Here is a 19,436-nt window from a genome sequence, read left to right as displayed (position 1 = left end):
TCCAGATGCAGCTGCATCAAATACAAGGAATATATCACAATGAAAAGGAAGGATAATCTGAATTTATGCTGGCTTTTGTCCAAACCAGACACCTTCAGAATCCCATCTCTTTACAGAGCCACAGGAATGAGCACGTCTCTCTGCAGCCATATTTTAAGTGGGAAACCTAAGCCATCCCAGTGGTCTTATTAGCGATAAGCATCTATGATAACTTAGCTCTTCTTTCTATATATTAGAGTATTGGTGATAAAACTTTATCAAAGGGGCACTTCTCATTTGCATGCCTTAAGGGTAAGTAAGTGATTGTCCTTCTCAATACTGTATGTGAAATCTATATTTATGTTTGTAACTTCACGGTTTTGCTTATCACCTCCTTCTCTTGTAGCCTGCAGTCCAACAGCAGTCTGACAAATGTGCCAAAAAGCATCATCCTGAGTTTCTGCCAGGAAATAAGTCCTGGGGACGGATTTTACCGGAAAAGATTGGGAGGGATCTGTGGGAAATCCACTCATTTTTTTAGTTTGAAGTAAACGGATTTCAAGTGGAAACATTTTCATTTAAAAATTTAATGGTTATTAATGTGATTTCATAACACAATGCTTAAAAATGATAAAAAAATGATGTGCTAATAAAACCCAGCAAAAACATTTACCCCAGATCAGTTTCTATGTCCACCACAGGTGCTACCCGATATCCCTTATACTGCTTAGGGGCCAGAGAAGGCACCTGCCAGAAGGGTATTTACAGCACACCTGCTTCACAACAAAAACTGTCATCCTGATGTCTCTGAATGTATTTAGAGACTTTCCCACACAAATGCAGTTAAGTGAGCACTCTCCTCACCTCCACTTTTGAGGAGGTAGCGATTAACATCCTGTATGGTGGTATTAATTGTAGGTCCAGTGGGGACACTCCCAGGAGTGACGTCAGGGTCATTCTCGGGATCGATATTCTGAAGTCCTTTCCACGGTACTCCTGGATGGAACTCTGTGAATGAAAAACAAAACAGGAAGCCACAGATTAGAGCATCATAATTAACTGAAGAGACATAGCTCTGACTCTCTCCCATTCAATCAATCCATCCTTTGAAACAAGCTAGAAGCAGGTAGCCTAGCTGCCACATTCAGGCAGTTTTCATGCCGGGTGTAGATAAAGCCTAGAAACAATTTCAAGAGCTGGCATACAATGCCACTTCCCGTTCTCCTCACCACTCCTGCCTACTCCTTTTATTGAAATAAGAGCCTACAGAAAATAGTTGGTAGCTAACCATAATCAAAGCTTATCACACCAATGGATTTCCAATGAAAAAGCCAAGGCTATGGGGTGAGGCATAGATGTCTTGGCAGGCCCAATCCCTCTCCTCGGGACTGGAGCAGGTTCTGGTCTGTCCCACACAAGTGCTGTGTGGTCTTACCTGGGGGCCAGTTGATGCTGGAACCATTTGAGATTTTATCACTGTCAGATTTGGCACGTGACCAGCTATGGGGAACAGCTACAGGAGGACTGGCTGATGACTCACTGCTCTGGATTAAATCGTACCGGCCATACGAGTCATCAATGGAGGACTTACCTGGAGGCCCAATGCTCAGACCTCCAGGGATAGCACCTATGGGGACAAACAGGAAACAGAGAACCAAGTGAATGCTCCTTATGACGCCAGAGGACGCCCCGAGAGCCTTTACTTCTGAGCACAATGTTTTGGCTCTTTCAAAGGAACTTACAAGATTCTGTTTGTCTAGCATTTTCCGAGAGTAAGTGAAGGAATGTTTCAGTTAGCCAAAGTTGAGTCCTTTAAAGACTGAAACCCTTTAGGAACAGTGTTAGTTTGTTGAGTTGGAAATCTTAATAAAATGCATGTCCATACCACAGACAGCTTGCCTGCAATAAACATACAACTTAAGAGTATGGCTGAGCTCTTTCTCCTGCCCAGTAAAGAGCCCAGGTATCATGTAATGGTTTTCTTGTAGAATTAACCATTAGGAAGACTTTTCTTTCTTTTTAGGATGCTTGATACAAGAGAGAATTACTGCACTCATTAAATCTCCTTTGCTCTTTACGCTACCAGGAAATTCGGCACTAATTGTAATACTTAACAGTGCTATGCACGCCTCTGGTTAGCGTTTTTGCTTCTTCCTCCTTTCTAAACATTTGATTTCCTATTTCTGTTTCATAATTTTATTATAATAATTTCTTTTCAGGAGACTCAAATGCTTTGTGGAAGAATACAAATATAAATAAAAAGTATACAGGCTATGGTCTATATTTTTTGGGGGCAAAAGCTAAGATCTAAGGGTTGGGGTTTCAACAGATTTGATCACGGAACTGGTGGAAGCTTCCACTGCTCTGTCATGGAATGGAATCCTCTTTATTTGCTGTTCAGCACCGAAATCTTAGAAAAGAAATCTGCAGAATGAGCATATTATAAAATTGGAAAATCAGTTAGTGAAGAAGTAGCAACCCGGTTTACTGTGTTTCGGGAGAAACGTACCATGCTTGCTAGGGTTCTGCTCGAGAGGAGAAGCAGCACTGGGTAAGTTATCCATTGAATTGGGGTGTGTCCACTGAGGAAGGCGCGACTGGGACTGCGACGGGTCCTTCACGGACAAACCACCAGCAATGTCCATGCTGTTTACATTCATGTTTGGGTTCAGCCCAGCTGGAAATAAAGACACCATCAAGAAAGGCTCAGGCCGACATTCTAAAGATCTCTAGGGACTCAACCTAAATCTTCATTTAAGGTCAAATATTTTAACCATAACTTTCAATATAGCAAAAAATAAATACTTTTTGTTTCTTAACACATAGGAATATTATTACTGAATTTGGATGGAAGTGCTAATAAACAGCCTTTGATTAAGGAAAACATAATTCTCTTCATTTTACTTATTTCAGTAAAATAGAAAAAAACAGTCCTAAGGCTTCTCAGTCAGAGCCCACAGAAAAATAGGACAAGGGCCAACAATTAGGAAAATCTTTTCTGATTTTAGGATAGCTTATGGAAAGTCACTAGATCAAAAAAACAAAAAAACTTTTTCAGGGTTCTAAACAGTGTTCTGAAGCACCACCTATAGAACAAGCTGGCAGGGATAATTTAATTCTACCTTTGGTGAATTTACTGCACATAAGTATCCTCATAAGGAGTTAGTTTACGAATTAAATACGAGATTACTTTTAAGAAATTACACTATTTTAGGGGGCAGGTGCTGCCATCTGCTCCCAGCTGGGATGGTGAGCTGATGCTCTTGGGTTTATTTCTTATAGTGAAAAGCAGGTACTAGGAGTACCTAATGTAGCACACTCTGCTGTGTTCCTAAAGAGAGGTGATGAGGATGATGATGGAAAGGATGGAGCGAAGAGTTTCTGATGGGGAGGCCAGTTATAAGTTGGACAGACTGCTTGGCTGGAAGGGAACAACCAACAGAAGTGCCACTTAGTATTTACAGATCTTTTTTTTAACTGTTGCAGTTCCTGTATATCCCAGTAGATCAGCAAAGGTGAAACTCTGCTACTAAGCAAAGCACTGGACATCGGTTAACTTTGAGATCAGGAGCTGCAAACTCAAAGGGCTCTCGAGTCCAGGAGGGCAATGCGAGAGAGGGAGAAATGGGTGTGGTGGGGACTGGCAAAAGGGAGTGTTTGCCCTACTGAGATAAGCAGGCGCTTCTGGCTCCAGCCAGCCACTGCCTCGTGGAGTGCAGGCGAAGGACAGCCAGAAGCCATTTTCACCTGAATATTTTCCAATTTTTAAATGTTGACAATTACACACCCACACACATTGCAGGCCTAACAAAACATCTCTGCAAGTTGGATCCTGCCAAGGGGCTGCTGAGTTGCCATCTCTGTACTACAGGTTCCCTTCGTTTCCAGTTGCACGGATCTTATCAGGTGAGGCGACAACAGGGTGAGGCTATAGCCTGGCCTTCAAGACTCTGCATTTCCACAGCCTGGCCTCAACCCACCTCTCCAAACCTCACCTTCACCACTGTACCCCCTACACAGGTCAGCCAGGTGGCCTCACACTGGTCGAGGCCCCGTGGAGTATGTCCCCTTCTTTCTTGCTTCTGTGTAAGGCTTCCCCTTTATTCGGAAAGGCTTCCTCTTTATTGAAATCCTACCTATCCATCTGAGGTTTGAGCTTACATTCTCTTCTCTGGTTTCTCCCTTAACCCTTGATGTAAAAGTAAACTCTCGGCTGGGGGGCAAGATGGCAGACTGGTGAGCTGTATGTTTTAGTTACTCCTCCAGGAAAGTAGGTAAAAAGCCAGGAACTGCGTGGACTGGACACCACAGAGCAATCTGTCTTTGGGCATACTTCATACAACACTCATGAAAACGTGGAACTGCTGAGATCAGCGAAATCTGTAAGTTTTTGCAGCCAGGGGACCCGCGCCCCTCCCTGCCAGGCTCAGTCCCGGGGGAGGAGGGGCTGTCAGCTCCAGGAAGGAGAAGGGAGAATTGCAGTGGCTGCTCTTATCGGAAACTCATTCTACTGATTCAAACTCCAACCATAGATAGACTGAGACCAGACACCAGAGACTCTGAGAGCAGCCAGCCCAGCAGAGAGGAGACAGGCATAGAAAAAAAACAACACGAAAAACTCCAAAATAAAAGCAGAGGATTTTTGGAGTTCTGGTGAACACAGAAAGGGGAAGGGCGGAGATCAGGCCTTGAGGCGCATATGCAAATCCCGAAGCAAGGCTGATCTCTCTGCCCTGTGCACCTTTCCTTAATGGCCCTGGTTGCTTTGTCTATTAGCATTTCAATAACCCATTAGATCTCTGAGGTGGGCCGTTTTTTTTTTTTTTTTTTTTTTTTTAAATCCTTTCTGCTTTTTCTAAAACAATTACTCTAAGAAGCTCAATACAGAAAGCTTCAAAGAACTGAAATTTGGGCACGTCAAGTCAAGAGCAGAACTAAGAGAGCTCTGAGACAAAAGGCAATAATCCAGTGGCTGAGAAAATTCACTAAACAACACAACTTCCCAAGAAAAGGGGGGTGTCCGCTCACAGCCACCATCCTGGTGGACAAGAAACACTCCTGCCCATCGCCAGCCCCATAGCCCAGAGCAGCCCCAGACAACCCAGTGTGACGGAAGTGCTTCAAATAACAGGCACACACCACAAAACTGGGCGTGGACATTAGCCTTCCCTGAAACCTCAGCTGAATGTCCCAGAGCTGGGAAGGGGGAGCAGTGTGAATTAACAGAGCCCCATTCAGCCATCATTTGAGCAGACTGGGAGCCTCCCAACACAGCCCAGCAGCCCAGAACTGCCCTGGGGGGGCGGCACTCACCTGTGACATAGCACAGTCATCCCTCAACAGAGGACCCGGGGTGCACAGCCTGGAAGAGGGGCCCACTTGCAAGTCTCAGGAGCCATACGCCAATACCAAAGACTTGTGGGTCAGTGGCAGAGACAAACTGTGGCAGGACTGAACTGAAGGATTAGACTATTGCAGTAGCTTTAAAACTCTAGGATCATCAGGGAGATTTGATTGTTAGGGCCACCCCCCCCTCCCCGACTGCCCAGAAACACGCCCCACATACAGGGCAGGCAACACCAACTACACACGCAAGCTTGGTACACCAACTGGGCCCCACAAGACTCACTCCCCCACTCACCAAAAAGGCTAAGCAGGGGAGATCTGGCTTGTGGAGAACAGGTGGCTCGTGGACGCCACCTGCTGGTTAGTTAGAGAAAGTGTACTCCACGAAGCTGTAGATCTGATAAATTAGAGATAAGGACTTCAACTGGTCTACAAACCCTAAAAGAACCCTATCAAGTTCAGCAAATGCCACGAGGCCAAAAACAACAGAAAATTATAAAGCATATGAAAAAACCAGACGATATGGATAACCCAAGCCCAAGCACCCAAATCAAAAGACCAGAAGAGACACACCTAGAGCAGCTACTCAAAGAACTAAAGATGAACAATGAGACCATAGTACGGGATATGAAGGAAATCAAGAAGACCCTAGAAGAGCATAAAGAAGACATTGCAAGACTAAATAAAAAAATGGATGATCTTATGGAAATTAAAGAAACTGTTGACCAAATTAAAAAGATTCTGGACACTCATAGTACAAGACTAGAGGAAGTTGAACAACGAATCAGTGACCTGGAAGATGACAGAATGGAAAATGAAAGCATAAAAGAAAGAATGGGGAAAAAAATTGAAAAACTCGAAATGGACCTCAGGGATATGATAGATAATATGAAACGTCCGAATATAAGACTCATTGGTGTCCCAGAAGGGGAAGAAAAGGGTAAAGGTCTAGGAAGAGTATTCAAAGAAATTGTTGGGGAAAACTTCCCAAATCTTCTAAACAACATAAATACACAAATCATAAATGCTCAGCGAACTCCAAATAGAATAAATCCAAAAAAACCCACTCCGAGACATATACTGATCACACTGTCAAACATAGAAGAGAAGGAGCAAGTTCTGAGAGCAGCAAGAGAAAAGCAATTCACCACATACAAAGGAAACAGCATAAGACTAAGTAGTGACTACTCAGCAGCCACCATGGAGGCGAGAAGGCAGTGGCATGATATATTTAAAATTCTGAGTGAGAGGAATTTCCAGCCAAGAATACTTTATCCAGCAAAGCTCTCCTTCAAATTTGAGGGAGAGCTTAAATTTTTCACAGACAAAGAAATGCTGAGAGAATTTGCTAACAAGAGACCTGCCCTACTGGAGATACTAAAGGGAGCCCTACAGACAGAGAAACAAAGACAGGACAGAGACTTGGAGAAAGGTTCAGTACTAAAGAGATTCGGTATGGGTACAATAAAGGATATTAATAGAGAGAGGGAAAAATATGGCAAACATAATCCAAAGGATAAGATGGCCGATTCAAGAAATGCCTTCACGGTTTTAACGTTGAATGTAAATGGATTAAACTCCCCAATTAAAAGATATAGATTCGCAGAATGGATCAAAAAAAATGAACCATCAATATGTTGCATACAAGAGACTCATCTTAGACACAGGGACACAAAGAAACTGAAAGTGAAAGGATGGAAAAAAATATTTCATGCAAGCTACAGCCAAAAGAAAGCAGGTGTAGCAATATTAATCTCAGATAAAATAGACTTCAAATGCAGGGATGTTTTGAGAGACAAAGAAGGCCACTACATACTAATAAAAGGGGCAATTCAGCAAGAAGAAATAACAATCGTAAATGTCTATGCACCCAATCAAGGTGCCACAAAATACATGAGAGAAACATTGGCAAAACTAAAGGAAGCAATTGATGTTTCCACAATAATTGTGGGAGACTTCAACACATCACTCTCTCCTATAGATAGATCAACCAGACAGAAGACCAATAAGGAAATTGAAAACCTAAACAATCTGATAAATGAATTAGATTTAACAGACATCTACAGGACATTACATCCCAAATCACCAGGATACACATACTTTTCTAGTGCTCACGGAACTTTCTCCAGAATAGATCATATGCTGGGACATAAAACAAGCCTCAATAAATTTAAAAAGATTGAAATTATTCAAAGCACATTCTCTGACCACAATGGAATACAATTAGAAGTCAATAACCATCAGAGACTTAGAAAATTCACAAATACCTGGAGGTTAAACAACACACTCCTAAACAATCAGTGGGTTAAAGAAGAAATAGCAAGAGAAATTGCTAAATATATAGAGACGAATGAAAATGAGAACACAACATACCAAAACCTATGGGATGCAGCAAAAGCAGTGCTAAGGGGGAAATTTATAGCACTAAACGCATATATTAAAAAGGAAGAAAGAGCCAAAATCAAAGAACTAATGGATCAACTGAAGAAGCTAGAAAATGAACAGCAAACCAATCCTAAACCAAGTACAAGAAAAGAAATAACAAGGATTAAAGCAGAAATAAATGACATAGAGAACAAAAAAACAATAGAAAGGATAAATATCACCAAAAGTTGGTTCTTTTAGAAGATCAACAAGATTGACAAGCCCCTAGCTAGACTGACAAAATCAAAAAGAGAGAAGACCCATATAAACAAAATAATGAATGAAAAAGGTGACATAACTGCAGATCCTGAAGAAATTAAAAAAATTATAAGAGGATATTATGAACAACTGTACGGCAACAAACTGGATAATGTAGAAGAAATGGACAATTTCCTGGAAACATATGAACAACCTAGACTGACCAGAGAAGAAATAGAAGACCTCAACCAACCCATCACAAGCAAAGAGATCCAATCAGTCATCAAAAATCTTCCCACAAATAAATGCCCAGGGCCAGATGGCTTCACAGGGGAATTCTACCAAACTTTCCAGAAAGAACTGACACCAATCTTACTCAAACTCTTTCAAAACATTGAAAAAAATGGAACACTACCTAACTCATTTTATGAAGCTAACATCAATCTAATACCAAAACCAGGCAAAGATGCTACAAAAAAGGAAAACTACCGGCCAATCTCCCTAATGAATATAGATGCAAAAATCCTCAACAAAATACTTGCAAATCAAATCCAAAGACACATTAAAAAAATCATACACCATGACCAAGTGGGGTTCATTCCAGGCATGCAAGGATGGTTCAACATAAGAAAAACAATCAATGTATTACAACACATTAAAAACTCGAAAGGGAAAAATCAATTGATCATCTCAATAGATGCTGAAAAAGCATTTGACAAAATCCAACATCCCTTTTTGATAAAAACACTTCAAAAGGTAGGAATTGAAGGAAACTTCCTCAACATGATAAAGAGCATATATGAAAAACCCACAGCCAGCATAGTACTCAATGGTGAGAGACTGAAAGCCTTCCCTCTAAGATCAGGAACAAGACAAGGATGCCCGCTGTCACCACTGTTATTCAACATTGTGCTGGAAGTGCTAGCCAGGGCAATCCGGCAAGACAAAGAAATAAAAGGCATCCAAATTGGAAAAGAAGAAGTAAAACTGTCATTGTTTGCAGATGATATGATCTTATATCTAGAAAACCCTGAGAAATCAACGATACACCTACTAGAGCTAATAAACAAATTTAGCAAAGTAGCGGGATACAAGATTAATGCACATAAGTCAGTAATGTTTCTATATGCTAGAAATGAACAAACTGAAGAGACACTCAAGAAAAAGATACCATTTTCAATAGCAACTAAAAAAATCAAGTACCTAGGAATAAACTTAACCAAAGATGTAAAAGACCTATACAAAGAAAACTACATAACTCTACTAAAAGAAATAGAAGGGGACCTTAAAAGATGGAAAAATATTCCATGTTCATGGATAGGAAGGCTAAATGTCATTAAGATGTCAATTCTACCCAAACTCATCTACAGATTCAATGAAATCCCAATCAAATTCCAACAACCTACTTTGCAGACTTGGAAAAGCTAGTTATCAAATTTATTTGGAAAGGGAAGATGCCTCGAATTGCTAAAGACACTCTAAAAAAGAAAAACGAAGTGGGAGGACTTACACTCCCTGACTTTGAAGCTTATTATAAAGCCACAGTTGCCAAAACAGCATGGTACTGGCACAAAGATAGACATATAGATCAATGGAATCGAATTGAGAATTCAGAGATAGACCCTCAGATCTATGGCCGACTGATCTTTGATAAGGCCCCCAAAGTCACCGAACTGAGCCATAATGGTCTTTTCAACAAATGGGGCTGGGAGAGTTGGATATCCATATCCAAAAGAATGAAAGAGGACCCCTACCTCACCCCCTACACAAAAATTAACTCAAAATGGACCAAAGATCTCAATATAAAAGAAAGTACCATAAAACTCCTAGAAGATAATGTAGGAAAACATCTTCAAGACCTTGTATTAGGAGGCCACTTCCTAGACTTTACACCCAAAGCACAAGCAACAAAAGAGAAAATAGATAAATGGGAACTCCTCAAGCTTAGAAGTTTCTGCACCTCAAAGGAATTTCTCAAAAAGGTAAAGAGGCAGCCAACTCAATGGGAAAAAATTTTTGGAAACCATGTATCTGACAAATACTGATATCTTGCATATACAAAGAAATCTTACAACTCAATGACAATAGTACAGACAGCCCAATTATAAAATGGGCAAAAGATATGAAAAGACAGTTCTCTGAAGAGGAAATACAAATGGCCAAGAAACACATGAAAAAATGTTCAGCTTCACTAGCTATTAGAGAGATGCAAATTAAGACCACAATGAGATACCATCTAACACCGGTTAGAATGGCTGCCATTAAACAAACAGGAAACTACAAATGCTGGAGGGGATGTGGAGAAATTGGAACTCTTATTCATTGTTGGTGGGACTGTATAATGGTTCAGCCACTCTGGAAGTCAGTCTGGCAGTTCCTTAGAAAACTAGATATAGAGCTACCGTTCGATCCAGCGATTGCACTTCTCGGTATATACCCGGAAGATCGGAAAGCAGTGACACGAACAGATATCTGCACGCCAATGTTCATAGCAGCATTATTCACAATTGCCAAGAGATGGAAACAACCCAAATGTCCTTCAACAGATGAGTGGATAAAGAAAATGTGGTATATACACACGATGGAATACTACGCGGCAGTAAGAAGGAACGATCTGGTGAAACATATGACAACATGGATGAACCTTGAAGACATAATGCTGAGCGAAATAAGCCAGGCACAAAAAGAGAAATATTATATGCTACCACTAATGTGAACTTTGAAAAATGTAAAACAAATGGTTTATAATGTAGAATGTAGGGGAACTAGCAGTAGAGAGCAATTAAGGAAGGGGGAACAATAATCCAAGAAGAACAGATAAGCTATTTAACGTTCTGGGGATGCCCAGAAACGACTATGGTCTGTTAATTTCTGATGGATGTAGTAGGAACAAGTTCACTGAAATGTTGCTATATTATGTAACTTTCTTGGGGTAAAGTAGGAACATGTTGGAAGTTAAGCAGTTATCTTAGGTTAGTTGTCTTTTTCTTACTCCCTTGCTATGGTCTCTTTGAAATGTTCTTTTATTGTATGTTTGTTTTCTTTTTAACTTTTTTTTTCATACAGTTGATTTGAAAAAAGAAGGGAAAGTTAAAAAAAAAAAAAAAAAGAAAAAAGACAAACAAGGAAAAAAAAACAAAAAGATGTAGTGCCCCCTTGAGGAGCCTGTGGAGAATGCAGGGGTATTCGCCTACCCCACCTCCATGGTTGCTAACATGACCACAGACATAGGGGACTGGTGGTTTGATGGGTTGAGCCCTCTACCATAAGTTTTACCCTTGGGAAGACGGTTGCTGCAAAGGAGAGGCTAGGCCTCCCTGTATTTGTGCCTAAGAGTCTCCTCCTGAATGCCTCTTTGTTGCTCAGATGTGGCCCTCTCTCTCTGGCTAAGCCAACTTGAAAGGTGAAATCACTGCCCTCCCCCCTACGTGGGATCAGACACCCAGGGAAGTGAATCTCCCTGGCAACGTGGAATATGACTCCCGGGGAGGAATGTAGACCCAGCATCGTGGGACGGAGAACATCTTCTTGACCAAAAGGGGGATGTGAAAGGAAATGAAATAAGCTTCAGTGGCAGAGAGATTCCAAAACGAGCCGAGAGATCACTCTGGTGGGCACTCTTACGCACACTTTAGACAACCTTTTTTAGGTTCTAAAGAATTGGGGTAGCTGGTGGTGGATACCTGAAACTATTAAACTACAACCCAGAACCCATGAATCTCGAAGACAGTTGTATAAAAATGTAGCTTATGAGGGGTGACAGTGGGATTGGAATGCCATAAGGACCAAACTCCACTTTGTCTAGTTTATGGATGGATGTGTAGAAAAGTAGGGGAAGCAAACAAACAGACAAAGGTACCTAGTGTTCTTTTTTACTTCAATTGCTCTTTTTCACTCTAATTATTATTCTTGTTATTTTTGTGTGTGTGCTAATGAAGGTGTCAGGGATTGATTTAGGTGATGAATGTGCAACTATGTAATGGTACTGTAAACAATCGAAAGTACAATTTGTTTTGTATGACTGCGTGGTATGTGAATATATCTCAATAAAATGATGATTTAAAAAAAAAAAAAAAAAAAAAAAAAAAAAAAAAAAAAGTAAACTCTCCCTTTTCCATAGCCTGTAATAATCACACCAAACTGGGCATCCAGGTTATTTTTCATTTCATATGCTTGACCTTCCTGCCTAAACGATGAACTCCAGGGGACGAGGGGCTGTACAAACAAGGAAGGTGGAAGGAGCTAACACTTGCTAAGTCCTTGCTGAACAAATGCCAGCATGGTGCTCCTGGCTTCTTTACAGCAACTGTTTACTTTTCAAAGGGATTTTTTAAAAATACTTTATTTACCAAAAAAAAAAAAAAAAAAAAAATCAAAACACAAAGGAATAAGAAAAACAAATAACCTAAAATAATGACACTGCTTCCAACATGTTCCTACCATACCCCCAAGAAAATTAACAAAGCAGAGTCATTCCTGAGCATTCCCGCATCACTAAGTTATTCTCTGTATCTTATCTTAACAGGCTTTTAAACAGGGGTGCTGCTGAATAAAAAATGCTGAGAACCACCATGATAGGCATTTTTATGGGCTGACTTTATAAGATATTAATTTAATAGAGATTTACTTTCAATACATTTATTTTATAACTTTAATTTGAATGTTATAACATTAAAATTATTTTTCACTAATTTTTTTCATTTGTACTAAGAATACAAATCTTTAAGAGTAAAAATTAGTATACTTTATTCTCCAAATATGGGTTAAGAGGAAGACAGATGGATGTTAGGAAACTGAGGCTAAAGCATTTTAGGATAATAGATGTAACGGAAATTGTTTCTAAAACAACTATTCCTACAAAAGAAGTGCTTACACAAATAGCCAACATTTGTAAAGTCCTTGCTCTGTGCTAGGACTTTTCTAAGCACACCACATACTAATTCATTTAATCTTTACAAGAACCCTTTGAGGTACGGATTCCTGTTTTATAGATGGGGAAAATGAGGCAAAGAGCAGTTAGGCAAGTTGTGCGAGTAAGTGGCGAGCTACTCAGTGGTGTACTGGAATTCACACCCAGGCTGACGAATTCCTCAGTCAGTTCGTAACTGCTAGACGCGTCTGCTTCTTAAACATATAGGGCCCGCCTGGACGAGAATTAAGTGTAGGATCGCCATGGGTTTGTGGACTTCATAGACTCTCAAGGAGGAAGAAAGTCTTCATGTGACTAGAATACACCACTCTCTTCAGAGACATTTAGTAATATTACAGAAACGGCTATTATCAGCTAGGTGCAAATTCCCTACCACTCACCGCCCCTCCACGTATGTGTCTTCCAAGTTACTGATTCCCGCCTTCTATCTACAGATGCCAACAGCCAACCCACAGATGAGCCTGGAGCACTTTCACTAGCTTCTGCATTCTTACAGCAAACTATTCCATGAAAATACATTCACTGGTGACTGCATCCCTCCCTGCGGTCCTTCTTCTCCACTGCTTCCAGACGTGTAACCTGCATTCCTCCCGGCCGGACTGCAGGCACCCGGAGGGCAGCATCATGTCTTCTACTAAATGTGAGTGTCCTCCACAAGTGAGGTGCTGTTGAGGTCACTTATACAAACCACGTTCTACGCCTCAGGAGTTCTATGAACGACACTACTTTTTATGAATTGCCTGCTTTGTGCAAATCTGAAGTGTTTCATTGGCAAAACCGTTATAAACTCTTCGCTGCAATCTGGGCTGAAGGACAGTGCCTACTAAACAGCAGCACTCAATAAACCAGAAATGGAACAAATTTTGCAGATTTAATAATGGCAATGAGATAATTTGGGGGCTTTCACTGGAACTACTTAAAAAGATTTTATGAAAGTATTTATGGGAGTAGTAAAACTTTTGCTCTAAAGAAACCAGTCAGTGTTCCGCCCGTATCAAAAATTCTTGAGATATCTACTATCTGCTTTTGTTTGGAACTGCATTTCTGACACAGCGTTCAGCACTGGCAAATCATTTGGATCACTGAAGTGCAGTCCTGGTCATCCCAAGTGGACTCCAGGCATGCCCCCTTCCCCTGGCGTGACAGCTCAAGCCACGGGGAGACTTACCGAGAGGGTAAGGAGCAAAGGTGTTGGTTGAAGACTGCTGCTCTTTGGTCTGCAGGTCGGGTAGGCCAGGAGCCTGGGGGTGAGGGGGGTAGCTGTCCATGGCCGATTTGCCTGCAGAGGGGTGCAGAGACAGGTGCGGTGGTGGTGGCGGTGGTGGCTGCTTCACAAGTAGAGCCTGGGCCAGCTGGCGCTGGTGCTGCTGGATCTGCTGCTGCAGATTAGTGATTGTGCGTGCAACCTGGCGGCCAGAAACACATATGTGCACTTCAGCAAGGCGGGAAGTAATGTGCATTGCCCAGAGACAAAGTGGATGCTCTGCCGTTGGCTGTGCTAACCTCCTCTCAGACTTGGGAGAGGATTAACTCAAGAGGAACCAATGACAATACAATAGTGCATCACTCAGCATCTCTTTATTTTTAGGTGACAACTAAAGTGAATGAAAACAGCCCTTCGGGATGGCACTCACTTGCTGCTCCTGTTGTCTCATGGGTCCGGAGACGTTACGCTGGGCCTGTAGCATCTGCTGCTGGATTTGTAAACGTTGGTACGCCTGTTGACAGAAAGCACACGGCCACGGTGAAAGCAAGCCACTAACCAGTGCTCCAACTTCCAGACATGAGTTAACAGATGAAAAAAGAGGCAACAACCAAGATTCTTGGTTTCCTAACCATGCTGTGATTAAAGCATACTGTGGAAGTGCAAAGCATTTTAAAAGGATAAATGTCTTACCAAAACTTTTTAGTGTTTAGATTTTAAAAAAATAACCTAGCCAATACCCCTGTTCAGTGTTGGTAATGAGGTCTGTCAGCAAATATTTTTCAGCTAATAAAGAGGTCAAAATTCTTCTGCTTGATTCACACAAACTTTAAAAAAAAAAAAAAAAAAAAAAAGAGGGACAAAGAAAACAAATTAATTCTTATTGACACAGACTGGAGTTGTCCGGAATGGCCCAGACAATAGGGTACAATGCTGCTATCGACGAATAATAAAGACTGAACAGCTCTCAAGTGTCAGGAGGCCATGCAATCATTTCCATCAACATCATGGGAACTAAACCCACCACCTGCAAAGCTGGTGAAAATTACCATGATATTTTTCAGTATACTGATCCAGGAGGGTATTTTACTGTTTCAAAGTGTTAGTTGAATATTTTAAATATTTTTCCTATAACATGGAGTTTTTGGTCATTTTTGACAAGAGGATTTACTAAAATAAAATCTAAATAAAGGTGGAGATTATACTACTGGAAATGCCTCATTTATCTGGAAATTATGGAGGAACACAATACTTCACTTAAATGAATCCCTGTTGGTCCTAAAACTTAACCTTAGGGGGCATTAAAACTTATTTTACCCATTTTTCAGGAAAAAAAAAATGTAAAAATACAGTACACTGTCTTAAAAACAGAATGCACTAAACATAATTTGACATTTTTTTTGGATATCTTTTGCACCGAAAGGGCTCAATAAAAAATTATCGTAAAAATACAAGAATCAAGAACATCAGCCTGATGATGAGCTCTTGTGCCATGTGAGAATACAGTAGTATCTTCAGAGTGAGCAAGGGATAGAAAGCTACTGTTCTCCAGAGGAATGGTTCCAACACCATGCTTTTAAGCCTCCTGGTGCCTGGGTTTTACGGTGATGAGCCTCCTTCTCTGCGGCCAGTCCCGTCCCCGTGCTGCGGGCATCCTGAGCAGCAGTTTATGCTGGAAGGACACCTAGAGGGCCTCTGAGTCCTGCGATTCACTGCACCTGCCTCCAGGGCACTTTCCTCCCTTCAGCCCACACCATCCTACCCTCTACTATGAGGCCTGACGTCCAAACTTGTTAGATGTGTGTCTGGAAAAGAGAAAAGGGGCCCCAAGGCCCCTCCAAGTCAAGGTCTCAGGCTAACAGTTTTGTCTGTCAGAGGCCTTTTGGTTGGCTTCCTTCATGATTACTGTCATTTCCCAGGAGAGGAAGTTGCTGGATAACACTAACAAATAGATCAGGTATCAACATATTAAAGAATGAAAGAACACACTTGGTCCTTTAGGGCATACAAATTCAATATGCATCTACGGATACAATGACATGGCACTTCATGCTAAAGGAAACATGATTATTCAGAATTATCAAAAAACTTCTTTAATAAAAAATAGCCATCCGGATGCTAAAAACAAAAAGAGGATATACTGAATTATAAAACTTTTAAGAATCACTAGGTTGTGCCAACGTTTCTGAAGTGGTTTCCATGAGAGAACAGTGTCCTAGAGCTCTAAGGTATCTCCTCCAGGCAAAAAATAACTTCTCTCCTATGCCCTGGAAGGTACCACCATACGCATTACTTGGAAGAACTGAGAAAGCAGTCACTCAATTAACGTTCAGAGTTCTGAGGTTCAGAGGAGGAACTTTGACTGAAAAATACTGTTTGTCAGCTTAACCTGAGATATGCCAAATTATAACACCTGGGAGGCTCTCTGAACCTGAAGGGCCAAACTCACAAAGCTTAATAAAAACACCTTGAAGGCAACAACTTCCTAAGCCTTTAATAGCCTGAGAAGTCATAAAAGTCTCAAGGACATACTCCAACAGGAAGAAAAAAAAGCATTATCAGTATGTTGCTGGTATAGAAACTGGAAGGTAATACAATTTGAACAGATCTCTCCACTCACCAGCTGCAGCTGATAGAGCTGGTTCAACATCGTCATATGCTGAGGATTAATTGGCGAGGTTAATAGTGCAGGGTTGAGACCAATGTTTTTTGCTGCAAACTGCAAAAGCTGTGCTTGAACCTATTCAACACAAAATATACTATTAAGCCTGCATTTCTAATAAACTTTTTACTTGTCCATATAGTTTTGAGATTCAAAACTGATTAGTTAAATGACAATTACATTTGCCACGAGTAAACTTCAAAAGCTATTAAAAAATGTATGAACATTTTAACATTAGTAAACATGCTTTTGTGAAGAAAAACAAGAAAGGGAGGGAGGAAAGGAGGGAAGGAAGGAAGGGAAAATGATTTGTTTCTCTAAATGTTTTAATTATAAATTAACTCTGGGTTCCAGATCATTCATATCAGTCATTGATTTCCTATTCTGTCCAAAGGAAAAGAACCCGTGGCGCCCCTGCTTGGCCTAATTTAAGGGGCAGAGACGGTGCAGGTGGGCTCTAGGGAGGAGGCTCAGTGGTCCGAGCCCAGTCGCCACAGGAGCTGTATGTCAGCCCACCCACCCCTTGCAGAACCCCCTGGCCCTGGCAGGCTCCTTTCTCCCTGCCGCAGCCAGCCCCCTGCTCCCGACCACTGTCCCAGTGCCCCAGAGTGGTCCCTGCCTCGGCTTTAGATGCTCTGTAAGCTGCCTCCCCCGGCCTCTCCCTGCACACACAGGCATATCCGGCCTGCAGCCACACTGTTAGCTCTTGCCAGACTCCTCGTTTAGAGACGTGGCTTCCACTGGAATTCACTGCTCGGAGCCACTCAGGGCCTGGCATCGGCTATTGCAGTGTTTCCCAAAGTGTGATATGTACATCTGCAGTACAGATATGCAAGATTTTAGGTGGACTATGGATGGGTTGTTTTTTTCTTTTTTACTTTAATAGTTGCCTAATTTGTATTAGAAAAATGTTGACTTTTCTATTTATGGCAGACATGTAAAGTTTTTCCAAAACTAAACTGATTTAAATTACAGAGGCAAGTCAATTTTAAGGAAAAAGTGTGATGTAATAAACGGAGTTATGGAGATGGCAGTGAGATGGCGAGCGGATGGGGGAATCTGGGCAAGGTGAGGCGGCCCCGCCGAAGGAGATGCCAGCTTCCCCTCGGCATCCAGGCACTCCTCCCCACGGCCAGCTAAGGCTGTGTGTCCTGGCCCTTCTTGTCTGGCTGTGGCCTGCTCAGCTTCTCTCTGCACTGTGACATGAGAGAGCTACTATACTGTCAGGTCTCTTTGTTATAGCAGCTTGCCTTGTGTTCTAACTATGACACCTATCTTTTACTCAGGTTATGGCCAACTTGATTCAGTGAATGAACGAGGGCTCAAACAATCAGTGACAATTACTCCTGGCTAGTGCCCAGTGCATGCCACTCCCTTCCATACTCCAGTACTGATAGTTTCACATACTTCAACACTGAAGTTTAAATTAAATTTTAAATAATAGAGATAGATGGATTATTAGCATGATTATTAGCATCTTTTGGGACAGGTTAAAAACAAGGTTCCTCAGAAATCTCAAACACCTTCCTGGCAATAGAGGTCTCCTACGAAAGAACAGATGTTTTCTCTCTGCCAGAACAACCCCAGAATCTAAGAGAGAGAGAGAGAAAGAGAGAAAGAGAGAAAGAGAGAGAGAGAGAGTGTGTGTGTGTGTGTGTGTGTGGTACCTCAAGATGCTTTTGCTGTCCCAGGGCAGGGCCAAGTAACCCCCCCTACCCCCCACCCCAGCCCCAGAATTAGATACCCTGTGGAGCTCAGAGTTATCCCAGGCATCCTAAAAGAATCAATTATTGAACATGCTTACGAGGGGTAACGACTTAACGTTGTAATTAAAAATTCAGTTCAAAGTCTAAAATTATGACACATTCTAAAAGTAAACAATTAAACATGAAAAAACTGATATTAAGCCTTAGAGCAATGCAAGACAATGATATTCTTTTTCTTAATTCTATTCCACCTTCCCCCCTAAGAATATCTATGGGCAAAAATGATCTAATACTAAGTGGCAAACTTGACTAAAAACCCAAAATATTTTACTATTGTACATGTTCATATTTAGTTTCTCACTAAAGTAGTATTCAATCCTGGATGGCTCCTACGCAATGCTTCAGCTTGTTACCTTCCTCCCCCACTAGCCTAGGACAATTCACTGGGTCTGTCTGAGTAATTTTCTCAAGGGCGCCCAGGACTTGGCCCCACTGACGGTGATGTCGTAGGTACAAGACCCTCTGACCAGGTGGGGCTCTGACCGGGTGGGGGCTCAGGGTCTGCCATCCGGGTCAGAAGCGAAGGCCTCCTCTGAGATGCCAATCCAGCTCTCGCTCTAACCGAGCGGCTGCCCCGAGGCCCTGGACAGGGGATGTGCTGACCTGAGGGGATAGAAACTGAGGCACTTGAGCGCGGAGACTGGGCTGGGAGGAGCCGAGAGGCTGCACGGGCGGCGGCGGCTGTGCGGTCCTGGCTTGTGCTGCTCCGCTGCTGCCAAACACACCCAGAGTGCCACTCGGGATCTGGGGGGAGACGGAGGCAGGCTTGACGTTTGCAGGTGGAGTGAAATGATTTTTTTTCCCCTAAATATAAATGCAAAATTGTTTCTGCTTCCTACCAGGGTTGACTTGCACCAAACTGCGTTTTCAGTGAGGTTTTTTTTTTGTCCATATTGGTTACAAACGATGGAAAACCAGCCCGTGAAG

At 41.9% G+C, this 19,436-nt stretch overlaps 1 protein-coding gene across 1 annotated transcript in view; it reads right to left on the bottom strand.

Moving 5' to 3' along the window:
* The window catches only part of TNRC6C (trinucleotide repeat containing adaptor 6C), a 145,986-nt gene that overhangs the window by 10,100 nt on the left and 116,450 nt on the right, over positions 1–19,436 (bottom strand). The window contains 7 exon segments of the mRNA XM_037808093.1: positions 844–987; positions 1,415–1,606; positions 2,489–2,656; positions 14,046–14,283; positions 14,512–14,595; positions 16,702–16,821; positions 19,113–19,253. Of these exon segments, the coding sequence (XP_037664021.1) occupies positions 844–987; positions 1,415–1,606; positions 2,489–2,656; positions 14,046–14,283; positions 14,512–14,595; positions 16,702–16,821; positions 19,113–19,253 (1,087 nt within the window).

This window comes from Choloepus didactylus, chromosome 18, assembly GCF_015220235.1.
Source record: "Choloepus didactylus isolate mChoDid1 chromosome 18, mChoDid1.pri, whole genome shotgun sequence".
In the NCBI taxonomy this organism is placed as follows: Eukaryota; Metazoa; Chordata; class Mammalia; order Pilosa; family Megalonychidae; genus Choloepus; species Choloepus didactylus.
The sequence above is the reverse complement of the archived record's forward strand: the minus strand, read 5'-3'. Positions and strand labels throughout refer to the sequence as shown.